This window comes from Phoxinus phoxinus (assembly GCF_949152265.1).
Source record: "Phoxinus phoxinus genome assembly, chromosome: 2".
In the NCBI taxonomy this organism is placed as follows: Eukaryota; Metazoa; Chordata; class Actinopteri; order Cypriniformes; family Leuciscidae; genus Phoxinus; species Phoxinus phoxinus.
In genome coordinates, this window is record NC_136877.1 from 52,199,783 (window position 1) to 52,214,615 (window position 14,833).

The 14,833-nt window shown below is 38.0% G+C and overlaps 1 protein-coding gene across 1 annotated transcript; it reads left to right on the forward strand.

Moving 5' to 3' along the window:
- Positions 1–6,805: 6,805 nt before the first annotated feature.
- On the forward strand, positions 6,806–14,343 carry LOC306993242 (macrophage mannose receptor 1-like). The gene is made up of 6 exons (XM_079602907.1): positions 6,806–6,861; positions 7,369–7,429; positions 11,370–11,717; positions 12,551–12,889; positions 13,731–13,822; positions 13,889–14,343. The coding sequence occupies exons 2-6, from the start codon at positions 7,393–7,395 to the stop codon at positions 14,063–14,065; spliced, it is 993 nt and encodes a 330-aa protein (XP_079459033.1). The 5' UTR covers positions 6,806–6,861; positions 7,369–7,392; the 3' UTR covers positions 14,066–14,343.
- Positions 14,344–14,833: the final 490 nt, after the last annotated feature.

Below are 14,833 nucleotides of genomic sequence, written 5' to 3' on the forward strand. Positions count from 1 at the left end.
AGTATCCCTATTAGGAGGCAGGCACTAAAAAAAAAGAAATTAAAAGTGATGTAGTGAATTATTGGGTAGAAACTGAAGTATTTTTAGAAACCAATGTTGAGGATGGGGGAGACATTGATTCTCTTGGTGCCAACATGCAAACGCCTCGTGTGCAAGCGGAGCGGGGGCATAAGGGGATTGCGGCTGGTGCTAGTACCGAGGCGGAGGCTGGAGCCAAGGCTGGCTTGCCGCCGCTTGATCCCCGTACCCCCATCTCTCCCGAAGTTTCGGGAGGGGCACGGCTTAAGGTTCGGTTGGCCCGTTTACACCTAGAGGCGCAAGATAAAGTGCAAGCACGCCAGGGCGAGTTGGATCTGCTGTTGGAAATCCGCAGGTTGGAGATTGAGCCGGATAAACAGGTTAAGCTGCGACGGCTTGAGCTGGAGGCCAAGAAGGTGACCGACAGCTCAGTTACGCAGCCAAACCCTGGTAAACTCCGGGATGGATCTTCCCCACCCATATATATAAATACAACATATATTTTTTATTTAGTTTAATAAACTAAATTAGTTTATTACTGTTGTTGTGCAGATGAGCGGCCGGAGCGCGTTTCTGTTAGAACGGTGTCATGTAAGCGGCCCCTAAGTTACTGTAATAACTAATGATCTTTGCAACAGAAGTGAATCAATCAAAACTAACTTGTTATCTGGACAATAACTTTATCCTAGAGCTTCTGTAAAGCCAAAACACTCTCTGTTACTGTTAATTCCTATTATCTCTGTAAAGCTGCTTTGAAACAATCTATACTCTTAAAAGCGCTGTATAAATGGAGATGACTTGACTTGACTTTATGTACTAAAATAAAATAAACCGGAAAATTTTTAAAAGTGTGTGTGTGTGCGAGTGTGCGTGTGTGTGTGTGTGTGTGAGTGAGTATGTTTGCGAGTGTGTTTGTGTGTGTGTGTGTGTGTGTGTGTGTTTGTGTGTGTGTGTGTGTGTGTGTGTGTGTGTGTGTGTGTGTGTGTGTGTGTGTGTGTGTGTGTGAGTGTGAGTGTGTTTGCGAGTGTGTTAGTAAGTGAGTGTGTGTGTGTGTGTGTGTGTGTGTGTGTTTGTGTGTGTGTGTGTGTGTGTGTGTGTGTGTGTGTGTGTGTGTGTGAGTGTGTTTGCGAGTGTGTTAGTGAGTGAGTGTGTGTGTGTGTGTGTGTGTGTTTGTGTGTGTGTGTGTGTGTGTGAGTGAGTGTGTTTGCGAGTGTGTTAGTGTGTGTGTGTGTGTGTGTGTGTGTGTGTGTGTGTGTGTGTGTGTGTGTGTGTGAGTGAGTGTGTTTGCGAGTATGTTAGTGAGTGAGTGTGTGTGTGTGTGTGTGTGTGTGTGTGTGTGTGTGTGTGTGTGTGTGTGCGCGTGTGTGTGTGTGTGTGTGTGTGTGAGTGTGTTAGTGAGTGTGTGTGAGTGTGTGTGTGTGTGTGAGTGAGTGTGTTTGCGAGCGTGTTAGTGAGTGTGTGGTTACCCATTGCAGCTTCCCAGCACTGCAACGAGCTCCCATGCTCAACAGGACAGCACAACCGAACCTCCAGCAAAATCACGAGGCCGCCGGCCTAGCCGAGCCGCTTCCCGTACCCCGAGGCGCCGTGGCTTGCCCTCAACCCCACCCCCACCATCAAGGTTTCCACCACCATCTCCAGCAACCTCCTACACTTCAGCACAACCCACCATTCCTGTGATTGAAAAATGGACAGTTCTGGGGTTGAGACAAGCGCTAATCAGCGCCGACGTTCATTTTTCCAGGAGAATGAATAAAGCACAGCTATACAACCTGTACGTTTCTCTCCAGTCAGCTTTTCCGTCTCCAAAATCCACTCCGCCTGCAAAATCCGCAAAAAAGGCAAGTAATGACAAAGCCCCGAACTCACGTTCCCAGAAAACTCCTACTTCCTCTTTCGCAGGGCCCAGTTTTTCCCAAGCGTCAGGCCGCAGCAGGCCTTCAGCTAGCCCAAGCCGGTCCCCAGTTTCCGCCGCTGCAGGCAGGCCCCAGCCTCCTCTCCGCTCCGCCGAGCTACAGACCGCAGCTTTCGCCAGCACCACGCCAGCACCACGCCTCACGTCCAAATGCCATTTCTAAACGAACAGGCCCCCCTTTAGCGTGAGTATGCCCCCACCAATGGCGCAGGCCCAGCTACCATATCATTTTCCTGTCACTTTTTCCAACCCGTTCCCCTGTCCGTGGCCAGCTCCACCTCCAGACTCTAGCGCGAGGCTGCCTCAGCTAGAGGGGCAGGCCCAGACTCCCTTTCTGCCTACCCAGCTCCCATCCTTTCCCACTTTTTCTGTTCCTCCACAAGCTCCAGGATTTTTTTCCTCCTATTTTTTCCCAAAATCGTCCTCCTTTCACACTGTTTTCCGCAACGCCGAGGCCCATCCCGCCGAACGCTACAGCTATGGAACCGGCCCCCCGTTGCCAGTAACATCAGAGCCCAGATCCTCACAGGTGCAGACATCGATTGTAACCACTGATGAACATATTCGATTTTGATGAAGAAAAAAAACTATTTGAGCGCGGATTAGCTGAATACACTTGGCAAAAGTTCCAACCACCAGACCATTACATTACACAAGTCTTCAGATATATGGATTTATGAATGAGGTAAAGTAATATTTTTATAAATATTTAGTTTGATGACATGATTTTATTTCTTTATATTGAATTATCTGCAAGAAAAGTAAGGTATATTACTAAATTGGTTGTCATATGTTACTGTGTGTCGAATTAAATGGTATGATAACGCTGCGCAGTTTTACGTGTTCAAAACAATCATAGTAAAAGTACATTTGAACGTAGCCTACCCACATCATTTGCCAAAAGACAATATTTATTAGGGCTGTTAAACGATTAATCGCGATTAATCACATCCAAAATAAAAGTTTGTGTTTACATAATAAATGTCTGTGTACTGTGTATAATTATTTTGTATATATAAATACACACACGTGCATATATATTTAAGAAATTTGTGTTATTTATATATAAAATATTTATATTTATATATAATATAAATTATATATAAATCTATATACAGTAAATACATGCAAATATTTCTTAAATATATACAAGCATGTGTGTATTTATATATACAAAATAATTATACACAGTACACAGACATTTATTATGTAAACACAAACTTTAATTTTTTATGCGATTAATTGTGATTAATCGTTTAACAGCCCTAATAGTTACGTATAACTGTATTTATTTACACGTCCGTACACTTCACCAGACGTAATAAACAATGTCAATAAACTAATCACAAATCAAAAGCAATAATACTGTCCTTACATAAGCATTACTCGTACCGAATGCTACATTCAAGATCGGCGTCTCTGTCTAATTGAAGTTTGTCATAAATTCTCTCCATTTAGGAAATGCCACACCGATGTTGATCCTGGTTTTATTTCTCTTCTTGTTCCAAAATCTTCTTGAGTCGTTTGGTTGACCCGTACGTTGACGTTTATAGGACTTGTCTTTGTCGACAGAACCAGCTGCAAACGGTAAATAAGAATTGTGTTTCATAACGATTGTGCGAAACAAGTTAGTTGCTCGATAGACTACAACTACAACTTCCACATCTGTCCACGAGACTATGTTGCCATCGGAAATCGATGGTAACGCGGATATGCCGCCATCGACTCCCTGACACCTGCTCAAACGTCCCGGTTCCTTGGTTAAAATCGGAATTTAATCACTATTTAGAAATAGTTGGAAACATTTTGGATATTGTAAGTAATCAACTGAACAAAAAATATAACACTGACCTAGTTAAAATTCACTTTGGGATATTTTACTGCAAAAATTCCTACATAGTGCACCTTTAAGATTACACTGAGTCCACTTTAGAAATAATAACTATAAGTGACTTTGCAACTACAATTTCAACTAACTGTAATTGAAGTGTTAGGTTAGGGTTTGTGTAAGTACACATGTAGTTAGTTAGTAGAATGTCTTTTGGGAGCATCAAAATAAAGTGTAACCTTATATAATTATTCTGTTTTTGCTTCTGAAGGAAGATGGCAGCTCGGTTACGGAAGCTAACCGAGTTCATTCATGAATATTTTTAGAGAAAACTGGTTACACAAGATTCTTTCAGAAGATTTCAAATGTGTGTGTGTGTGTGTGTGTGTGTGTGTGTGTGTGTGTGTGTGTGTGTGTGTGTGTGTGTGTGTGTGTGTGTGTGTGTGTGTGTGTGTGGTGAAATACGTATTAACCAATTTTGTTCAACCATTTATTTTTGTTCTAATATCATCTGAATAAAAACAATTACCTTTAAATAATTCTGTTTAAAATAAAGCTGACATGCACAACTGATATCTGGCTCAAAATCCAGCTGTTCTTCCTTTAAACAGGAGCTCCATCCTCTGAATATGAGATAGAAATGTTTTCTTAACAGAGATTGTCAATGAGATAGTCATAGAAAGTTTTGTCTCTTACAGTGTTTGATTCCTTAAAAATGCCTCCCAGTGTGCAAGTCGTTTTAGAAAATACTAATTATAAAGTTAAATTATAAACATTTAGCAGGTGCCACATGTATTATGCAGGTCACTTTACAAACGTTCCTTGATTAATGAAATGAAATGGAGAATTGAAATAACTCTTAGAAATAATTGTTCCATGAATAACCTTTCAGCGATCAGTTCTTAAAATAACCTTTTTTTATGTGAAGAACTATTTTTAAAACGTTTTGTTCACTATAAAAATGGAAAGATTTCACTGATGTTAAAGGTTCTTAGTGGAACCATCGATTCAAATAAATAACTTTTATTTTAAACAGAGAATAAGTGGATTGAGGAAAAAATGCATGCAATTTGTCAGGGAGTCGAGGTAAGCGGTCGCTTTAAAGTGATTAACAGGATTGCATTCACTGATTCCTCCTGAACTTACATTAAAAAAGTTAATTTAAATATGTTTGGTTGTTATAGTTGCCATTTTATAATCATAAGCAAATAAATAAATATTCATGATTCCTATCTGAACTGTTGATAGAAGTGACTTATGATTGCATATGATATGGATCACACTTTACAGGCTTTATGTCTGTGCAGTTTTACACATTTGCTGTTGTTTTATTGTTATAATGTAATTATATGTGTTCCAGTGCAGTTCGTTTGGTTGTAAACAATGTTTGTTAGAGGAAGTCATTTATGACAATTCATGCAAAACCTTGTGTTGTTTTAAAGATGCAAATTGTTTCCATCTGGACACACAGACACTGATTTCCATTCAACTTTGGTTCTTTATTTAAATGGCATCGCTGAGCATGAAAATAACCGGTAACTGAGCTCGTCCAGGTGCCGATATTGACATTGCATATGTTTATTGTAACATTTGCTCTGTGCTGCAGCTTTTTTATTAAGTGTTAATGGTTAATGTTTGCTACACCCTGAAGTGACACAATACTTACAAGTACAGAAACTAAAAGCAATTCAATGTTTATACTTTTATAGTAAGAACGAGCAACATTTAATAAAAAAGTTTTGGTGGCACATTTCAGCTCCCTATCCATTGTAAAAAAAAATATTGTTGGTTTAACTTAAAAAAAGTAAGTTACCTGGTTGCCTTACAATTTTTAGTTCATTGAAATAAATAAAAAATGAGTTAACGCAATGAAGGATATTGGTTTAATTAATAGAAACTCTAAATATGATGTTATCTGAACCCCATTAATTAAGTTGATTTGACAAAAGATAAAAAGTTGTGTTAACAAATCATGAAAATATTTGATTTACAGTGTAGTCGCTTGTAACATTTTAAAGTTTAGTTTCTTAAAGGTCGAGTTATATAAACAATACACAGCATTAAGCACATCTCCAATTTCTCTTTACACTGCAAAAAATGATTTGTGTTTTCCAGTACATATATCTAATGATACTCAAATCAAAAGCATTCACTGGATAAGTGAAATGACTTTAGATATTTAAAGCCCCTAAGGGGATTGTAATGGTAAGTTTACTTTATTTTTTATTGTTATTCCTCTCCAAAGGGAGTCAGTCTGCAGCGCTATCAATGGAACATGTGAACATTATCAAATTTGGCACAATTGTAGTGATGCTAATGAATAGTGATTGGACCAATTTTTTAGTCTCTAGTGACCAACTCTATAGCGCCATCACCAGTTCAAAAAAAAAAATTCTGAAAGGTTATAACTTTTGAACCTTTTGATCTAGAAAAATAAAACTTAGTTCTTTGTCTCATCATGCTGTCATCGTCTTACATTAAGACTCGGCCCATTACTGTAGTGGCCACTTTGAAAACTGCAGTGTTCAGTTTGTATGAAACTCTTTCAAATTTTGTCCAATGATTATGAAAATTGGCTAAGAGTGTCTTTAGACTGAGCATAAATTAGTGGAGCATAAATTAGACTGACCGCACATAAATTACTGAACCGATTTTATTTTATTCATCTTTGTTCAAAAGTTAAGATGTCTGTTTTCCTTTTGAATTACGTTTATTGGCAGGTATTTTTTTCTTGTTTTGAGTTGTTGACTTATTTCTTTGCACAAAATAGCACAAAGGCACAAGAGAAGGACCAACTCAGTCTTAAATTCAAGTAACCAAAGTAATACAAAAAACTAAGAAATAATGACTTGTTTCAAGGTCATAAAATAATCAGATCTCTTAACATCACAGACCCTGATGGAAGAAAAGAGCATCGAGATGCTGTTTTTACAAGCATGTAAAAATGATCCATTTCCATAAGGATGATATCAGTTACTGCTTATTTTCATGCTCTGCGATTCCATTTAAACAATCATCATGTTGCAGCAAAGTCAGAACGGGAACGAGTCTCGGCGTCTCCAGACTGAACTCCTGATCCGCAGGAGGTTTTCCATGAAAGGTAATGGATAAACATTTATATTAGGAATAAAAAAGCTTTGAAAGAACACAGAGGCTTAATAAATCAGTCGTGTTTGATCTTCAGTTTGTTAATGCAGATAAATTCTAATCTACTGTGATATTGATCATATTGTACTCGTTTGTCTCTTCTTTATTTGTCATTATTCAAGTCAAGATGTTTTTTCCATTTAATCTGACCTTTAAGATTGAAATGGCTGCTACAGATGCATTTTTTAAAGATACATTGTCATAAAATACTGTATATTTTTATAATTGCTTATTGCATATCTTTTTTAACATGGCACTGAATTAGTGATAACTTTTTTATTATTTTATTTGAGTTTCTTGTCTTGAGTCTTTTCAGTGGCACACTATTAGAGAACTTCATGTTTTTAAAGTAAAAACAGATTATGTATTTTTTTAATCCAACCTTTTTAAAGCCTACTATTATTTAATCATTATTTTTGTCTCATTTTTATGTATCTCATAAAAGTTGTATTTATTTCAGTGAACAAACCTGTGAGCAACCAAGATGATCCAAAAAATGACGACTCTACTTTTTTTACTAGGTGAGATATATACTGACTGAATGCCATTGTTTATTAATATAACTAGTTAGTATTAATTGTTTCATATTTATCCACTTAATAACAAGAAATATATGTGTCCTGGATTGGATAATGTGATTTGCAGTGTTATCAGGAACCTAGCCACAGATTGTTTTATAAACTTCATTGGTAAAACATTAGATAACGCTTTATTTCGATAGTCCACTAAAGTCATTCGACTAACTATAAGCAACTTTGCAACTTCATGTCAACTAACAGTCATTATTATATTAGTAGACTGTCAGCTTAATGTCTGATAAATCTTTATTTTGATGTTCCTTGACAGATATTCTGCTGACTATAAGTAACTTTGCTACTACACGTCAACTTATTCTACTAAGCCGAACCCTAACCTAACAGTCTACTAATACTCTGGGAGTTAGTTGACATGTAGTTACAATATATTGAGTTGCAAATAGTTGATAGTTATTTGACAAGTTGCAAATGAATTAGTTAGTTGACATGTAGTTGCAAATAAATAGAATAGAATAGAATAAATCTTTATTGTCCACCGGGGTGGAAATTTTTCTTTGGCTCACCGAACGTACAAGACATATAAACATACAAACAATGTCTCAAACATAAGGAAATATTTCTGGATAAATAGAAAAAAGATACAATGTAAAATATCATAATGAGAATAAATATACTTAAATACAATACGATAACAGCTGATTTGTTGTTGTCACTTGATATGATTAAGGATACTAATGGCATTTGGAATAAAATATTTTGTAAAGTAGTTTTAGCCAGAGGCACTCTGATGCGCCTCGCAGACTTCAGAAGCTCAAACTCGCTAGGGAGGGGGTGAGTACTATCTACAGTGATTTTCCTAGCTTTCTTCCTCGTTCTGTCAATGTATATCTGGGTCAGGTGTTTTTGTGGTTTTCCTACTATTTTACTAGCCATTGAAACTATCCTGTTAAGCTTTTTCTTAAGCTTGCCATTTAAATGGCCAAACCAAGCAGAGAGATGAAAAGTTAAAACATTTTCAATGTGTGTGATATACACTAGCTCCATAATCTGAGCACGGACACCCGGGCAGTTCAGTCTTCTGAGGAGACTAAAGGCAAGTTCACACCACAGGATTTTAAAACGTCGGGCTGAACTGTGCGGTTCACACTACATGACTTGCTCTCTGTGAAATCAGGAGTGTTCGAGTTGTTGAGCTGTTCACACCACACGACACAACGTGATTGATCCGCAACAGGTGGTAACTCACTACACGAGTTGACAACAACTCTGTCACCCAACGATTCTATCTTTTCTACAAACCACGTTTTATCACAAAAAAAAAATCATGCGATAAAACGAACCGGAAATGACGCAATACAGCACGCGCGCCACTACCCAGCGAAGAAGAACACAAGTACACAACACGCGAGTCTTTGTTTGAATATGGACGTCAGACAGAAATTAGTGCTGCAAACTGTTTGCGCGATGATTTGCTCTGAAAAACCCCGCGTATTTTCCATTGACAGTATAAACGGTATTTTCCCAGTGACCTCAACCCATGCCTTGCTCTGATTGGCTGTAGCTCATGGCATCACATGTGTTTGAGTCGTGCGACAGCTCTGGATATCTAGCATGCTAGATATTTTTCTGGGCTCTGCGACACGTCTGCGAGGCGTCTGCGAGCGTCTTTGATGCGTTGTTGGCTCTTTCATACTAACAGATTGGCGAGTGTTCATCGGCCGCTAATCCCCCGCAAATCGGGCTTAAATCGGGCTTTAAATCCTGTAGTGTGAACTAGGCATAAGTCGTTGTGAGCATTTCTTAAACATAAAATCAGTATTATCTGTCAAACTCAAGGACGGTATCTAGAGACTTAAAAGTGTCCACAGTTTCAACTACTTGACCATTAAGTAAAACTGGCTCTGTTACTATGTCTTGTTTTTTTTGTGTGCAAAAAAACAGCTCATTTGTCTTTGCCACATTCATTTCTAACTCGCTATCTTTGCACCATGCTTCAAGGGCCTTTATATGTGCAAGATAAGAGACCTCATCAGAGGGGTTAGTTTTTTGTAGGAGGCCTACTAAGGCCATATCATCTGCATATTTTATCAATTTAAATATGCTATTGTTTATAGAAAAATCATTTGTAAATAATGCAAAAAGCATAGGGGAAAGAACACTGCCTTGTGGGCAGCCTGTACTAATAGTATGCACTCCTGACAAAAAGCCATTTACCCTCTGAGGGCGACAGGAGAGAAAGTCTCTGATCCAGAGAATCAAGCCCTGATCTATGTTAATATTAGCTAGTCTTTGCAGGAGAATGTGTAACTTCATAGAATTAAATGCTGCACTAAAATCTATGAATAGAACTCTAGCATGCCCTTTAGGGAATGCCAGCACTTCTATAAGCGAACTGCAGCGGATATCACGCTGGTTACTTGAGGGGTCAAGAGATCTACCAGAACTCTCTCCATTGTTTTACACAATATGGAGGTGATGGCTATCGGGTCGGAAATCTTTAGTCTTACTTGCACCAGGCTTCTTATGTATCGGCCTTATTAAGGACAATTTCCAAGACGTGGGTACCGTTGCAACTAGAAGGAAGTTAAAAAGCCTTGAAAAAACACCTTTTAATTGTGGGGCACAGTCTTTAAGTAAGCGGGCTTTCAGGCCATCTGGGCCAGTGGCCTTATTCAGCTTTAATTTGGTGAGGCTTTTGGCAACAGCATCTTCTGTGATAAATATTGATGAACCTATGGGAAGATCTTTACAGATGTCACCACACTCACCCTTATCATCCACAGTATCAAACCTGCAGAAGAGCGTGTTAATTTCATCTACAAAACTTTGACTGCAAATTACAGGACTGTCGCTTTTATTGCAACTTTTTCCAATTAAAATGTTTAAGCCCTCCCAAGCCTGCATATTCCCACTGAAAAATGTACTCTCTATTGTGTTTTTATCTTCAATTTTTGCATTGAGGATATCCCCCCTTAATTGTTAACTTTTTTCCCGCACTAATTCCATGTTGCCTGAACAAAAGGCAATCTTTCTTTCATTAAGGCAGGTTTTTAATTGTTTGGAAACACAGGGTTTATTATTTGGGAATGTTCTAATAGTCTTTGTTTCAGACACACAGTCCTCACAGAACTTAATGTATGATGTTAAAGTGTCCGTAAGTTCATTCCTGACAGGATTCAAAGAAGGTGTCTCAATTTTTGTTGTCAAAACAGTCCCTGAGTTGATCTTTATTTGTTTCAGACCACGTCTGTATCTGCTTGATAGCTGGTTTCGTCCTTTTGAGCATAGTTTGTGACTCACCGTTTGTTTGTCTGTGATTAGTTTGTACTTGCTAAAATTGCATTTTAAATGGTATCGTAAATAGCATCTTTAAAATAGCATTTCGCAAATATAGACACATGCACAGAATTTGAAAAAAGCGATGCCTACTTAGACAGCATAAACCTGCCAAAGCTGTCAGAGGAAGATTCACAAGCTATAGATCAACCCATTACAAGAGAAGAAATTGTGGAGACAATCAAGGGGTTAAAAAACGGCAAAAGTCCGGGCTCGGGTGGATACTGTAACGAATTTTATAAAGCCTTTGTAGACGATATAAGTCCTATTTTAGAGAAAGCTTACGCTTATGCATTTGATAAGGGGGAATTCCCACCAAATTGGAAAGAGACAATCATTTTGGTTATTCATAAAGAGGGAAAGGACCCTACAGAGTGCAGTTCATATAGACCCATAGCGCTTCAAAATTCTGACTGTAAAATATTGACCTCCATACTGACAAAAAGACTTAAACCGGCTACACATTATACAGTATCTGTGCTGATTTAAAATCAGATTCCTTTCTTCCAGAATTAACTGTCAATGAAATTACAGATCAGAAACTAAATGAAACCTGCTGCTGTTTTATTTAATACTGTGCTGTCTACAGGCTTCGTGTCGAAGACCTCGTGCTACTTCATTCTGATCCAGGAACCAAAGACCTGGACCGAAGCCCAGTCATTCTGCAGGGAGTATCACCTGGACCTGGCCACGGTTCAGAGCGGTCAGGACAGATCTAAGATACAGGAGATCCCCAGCTCACTGAGTTGGATAGGACTGTACGATGGCTTATGCGCTTGGCGCTGGTCCTTCCAAGATCAGCACTTAGTGTTTCAGAACTGGGGGCTCTCGGAAGACACGACCACCAGGACTCAGAGGAAGTGTGGCGTCATTAGAAATGAGGGAACCTGGCATACTGCCTCTTGTGATGAACAAAAATACTTTTTTTGCTACAATGGTAAGTTTTATTTTGTATTTTGTATGGGATTGTAATGAATTGTCATTTTCTAAAGCCTTATCTCATTTTGCAGCTGATTTGCATTTGTAAGCATTTATTGCATTTGGACTATGCAATAATGCATTAAAATGCAAGCAGGATGCATCTTTTTTTCAAGTAGTGAATTCAACAAGCTTTTTTGTCATTATTTTACTTCCTTAAGTGTCACATGATCTTTTAGGAATCATTCCATTATGTTATTATCAATTATTATTGGTGCTCAGTAAAAGTTTGGGGTCAGTCATTAAAAAACAGAAACAAAATTATTCAGCAAGAACGCATTAAATTGATCAAAAGTGAGAATAAAGTAACTGCAAAAAAAATGTAAACAACAAGAAAAAATATTTTCTTGCACATTAAATCTGAAACATAAAAAAATAAATGAACAGTGACAGAACAGTGGAGTTTATTTACCGTTTCTCCAATGGCACGTCTATTAGTATATGTCTATTTTATGAACCAAACACAGACAAACTACAAGTACAAATGATGTAGTATCAAATTGTAAATTTGTTCGGCTGAAATATTGAGAGGCGGCTTGTTGTCGAAGAACATTATGACTGGTTTAATTTAACACCTCTAAGTTAATTTACAGTTCATTTAATTACCAAAACTTTATCTTCGGTATCGGCTGTGCATCACTATAGGCTTCTGACACATTTAATAGGCCTATACTAAACATTTTCCTCATTAAAGCAATGCAATATGCAATATGTATGGCAGAAGCTGACTGTAATCAGAGTGAGCGTTTCTCATGCTCTTAACATTGTGTTTCTCTGTTCTCACAAAAACAGTTACTGGAAACAAATTTGTTTTCTATAAAACCAAACTGACGTGGCGTGAAGCTCAACGTTACTGCAGGATGAACTACGTCGACCTGGCCATCATTAATGACATCACTGTCAACAGATACATCGAATATTTACTCGATACATACGGTGGATATGAGGGCTGGGTCGGCTTGTCCATGAACTTGTGGCTGTGGTCGGACCAGAGCAATGTGAACTGGCTGTCAGTGAAATGGTCTCCAGGAGAGCCTGATAATAGAGATGGGAATGACAAGTGTGCGTTTGTCTATGAGAACGGATTGATCGGGGATGGCGACTGCTTTTCTCACTTACCCTTCTTCTGCAGTGAGTGTTATTTCTGCCTATTTAAACTGCATTTCAGTGAGTTACTGTAAAAAAAGTATATATATATATATTGACTGGATTTTAAAACAGTGAAAAGTAATTTATTTCATTAAAAAAGTATTGCTGCAATTAGATATTACAACCCTAAATTGTAGCATTGTAATAACTTTCTCAGAATTAACTTAATAACTTTACAGCAACATCAACACTTACTTTTTTTTAAGTTGGATGTTTTATTTATGCAATGAATACTGTATATTTACTATGCATCAATGAATGCAAGATCATGTTCAGGTGATTATCTGTCAAAAACACAAAGAATTACAATTAATAAGCAAAAATATACTGTAAACTCACACATTTTTTTTTTTACAGTAAATACTGTATTCATATTTTTAGTATGAAATCAATGCAAGATCATCATCAGTTCATTTTCTGTCAACAAAGACAACTACTGTAAGAAAAAAAAGAAGTAAAGAATGACAAATATTCAAGAATATACTGTAAATTCACACTACATATTTTACAGCTTTTTAACACAGCACAAACATTTTGAAACAACTATTTGCAGTAAATACTATATTCATATTTGTACAATGAAATAAGTGCAAGATCATTTTCAGGTAATATTCTGCAATTGCACAGCAAATCACTGTCAAAAAGCAATTACAGTTTAATAATCAAGAAGACTATATTCTGTGAATTCACACTACATTTTTACAGTGTCAGTCTGACAAGAAATGCTGTCCTCTTGATTATTATTGAAGAGTGTGTGTGTGTGTGTGTGTGTGTGTGTGTGTGTGTGTGTGTGTGCGCGTGCGTGCGTGCGTGCGTGCGTCAGCTAAAAGGAGTCAGATGCAGCTTGTGCGCGTGGCAGTGAGGTCAGCCGGAGCTCTGGATGAATCTGCAGTGATGACAGCCGTAGAAGAGAAGGTGAGATGAACGTCTCTCATGATGATCTCGTCTCGCTCACGATCACTGATGAACTCGTGTCTCCAGATCCGTCAGATCCTCTCGGAGCAGAAGATGGACGCTGGGTCCAGTGTAACATGGAGAGTCCAGGCTGATGGGAAGATCTTCCAGCGTCAGAAAACGAACACACGAAACACGACAACAGCGTGTGAAGAAAGATCCACTGCTGTCCGTCTGCCCAGAGATACTAATCAACGTCCCTGACAACTTTATGAATTCTCAGAACTCTGTCCCTGCCTATCCAATCTCACGACAACGACCTCACTTATACAAATTTGAATGATTTTAGCTATATCGCAGCCTGCATATTTTTAATCTGAAAGATTAAGGGTCTGGGATCAAGAGCGTATTTAGGCCACGCCCACACCGTCTCCATTGACTTTGCATTGTGTGAAGCTGCCTCCTCTACATTTATGACTTATAACAAAAAACAAAACAATGTCTAAAAGCTGCTATGTGACGAGGTGTACAGCAAACAAGCTAAAAAAAAAAAAAAAAAAACGTTTTTATAAGTGTTCGACCCCAAAAAACAAGCGTTGTTTGACACAAAAGTGGATACAGGTAATTGAGACTGAGCGTAAAGTGTAATTTACCTCTGAGAACTAACGCAAACTGGAGGATAACGTAATCGGCGACAGGGATATCTTATCTTACAGAAATATAATATAAAAACTGACATTTGATCCCACAATTTACCCATTCGTTCCAGCCTGTCTCCATTTTTATGGGTTTTTTTTGGGTCGACAGCTTATAAAAACTTATTTCTGTTTATTAGCTTGTTTGCTGTACACCTCGTCACACAGCAGCTTTTAGACATTGTTTTGTTTTTTGTTATAAGTCTTAAATGACGAGGAGGCAGCTTCTCGCAATGCAAAGTCAATGGAGACTAGACTCTAGACTGGATTCGACTCTTGCCGTGTCCAGGCGGCAAAACAGCAAAAACGTCCTTCTTGCAAAGGAACGATTTGAGCG

Bases quoted from the DNA above. Each gene is read 5' to 3' on its own strand.
- LOC306993242 (XM_079602907.1), top strand. From the start codon at position 7,393: ATGATCCAAAAAATGACGACTCTACTTTTTTTACTAG. The intron at 11,718-12,550 runs GTAAGTTTTATT...TCACAAAAACAG, and splicing joins ATACTTTTTTTGCTACAATG to TTACTGGAAACAAATTTGTT. The intron at 13,823-13,888 runs GTGAGATGAACG...TCGTGTCTCCAG, and splicing joins TGACAGCCGTAGAAGAGAAG to ATCCGTCAGATCCTCTCGGA.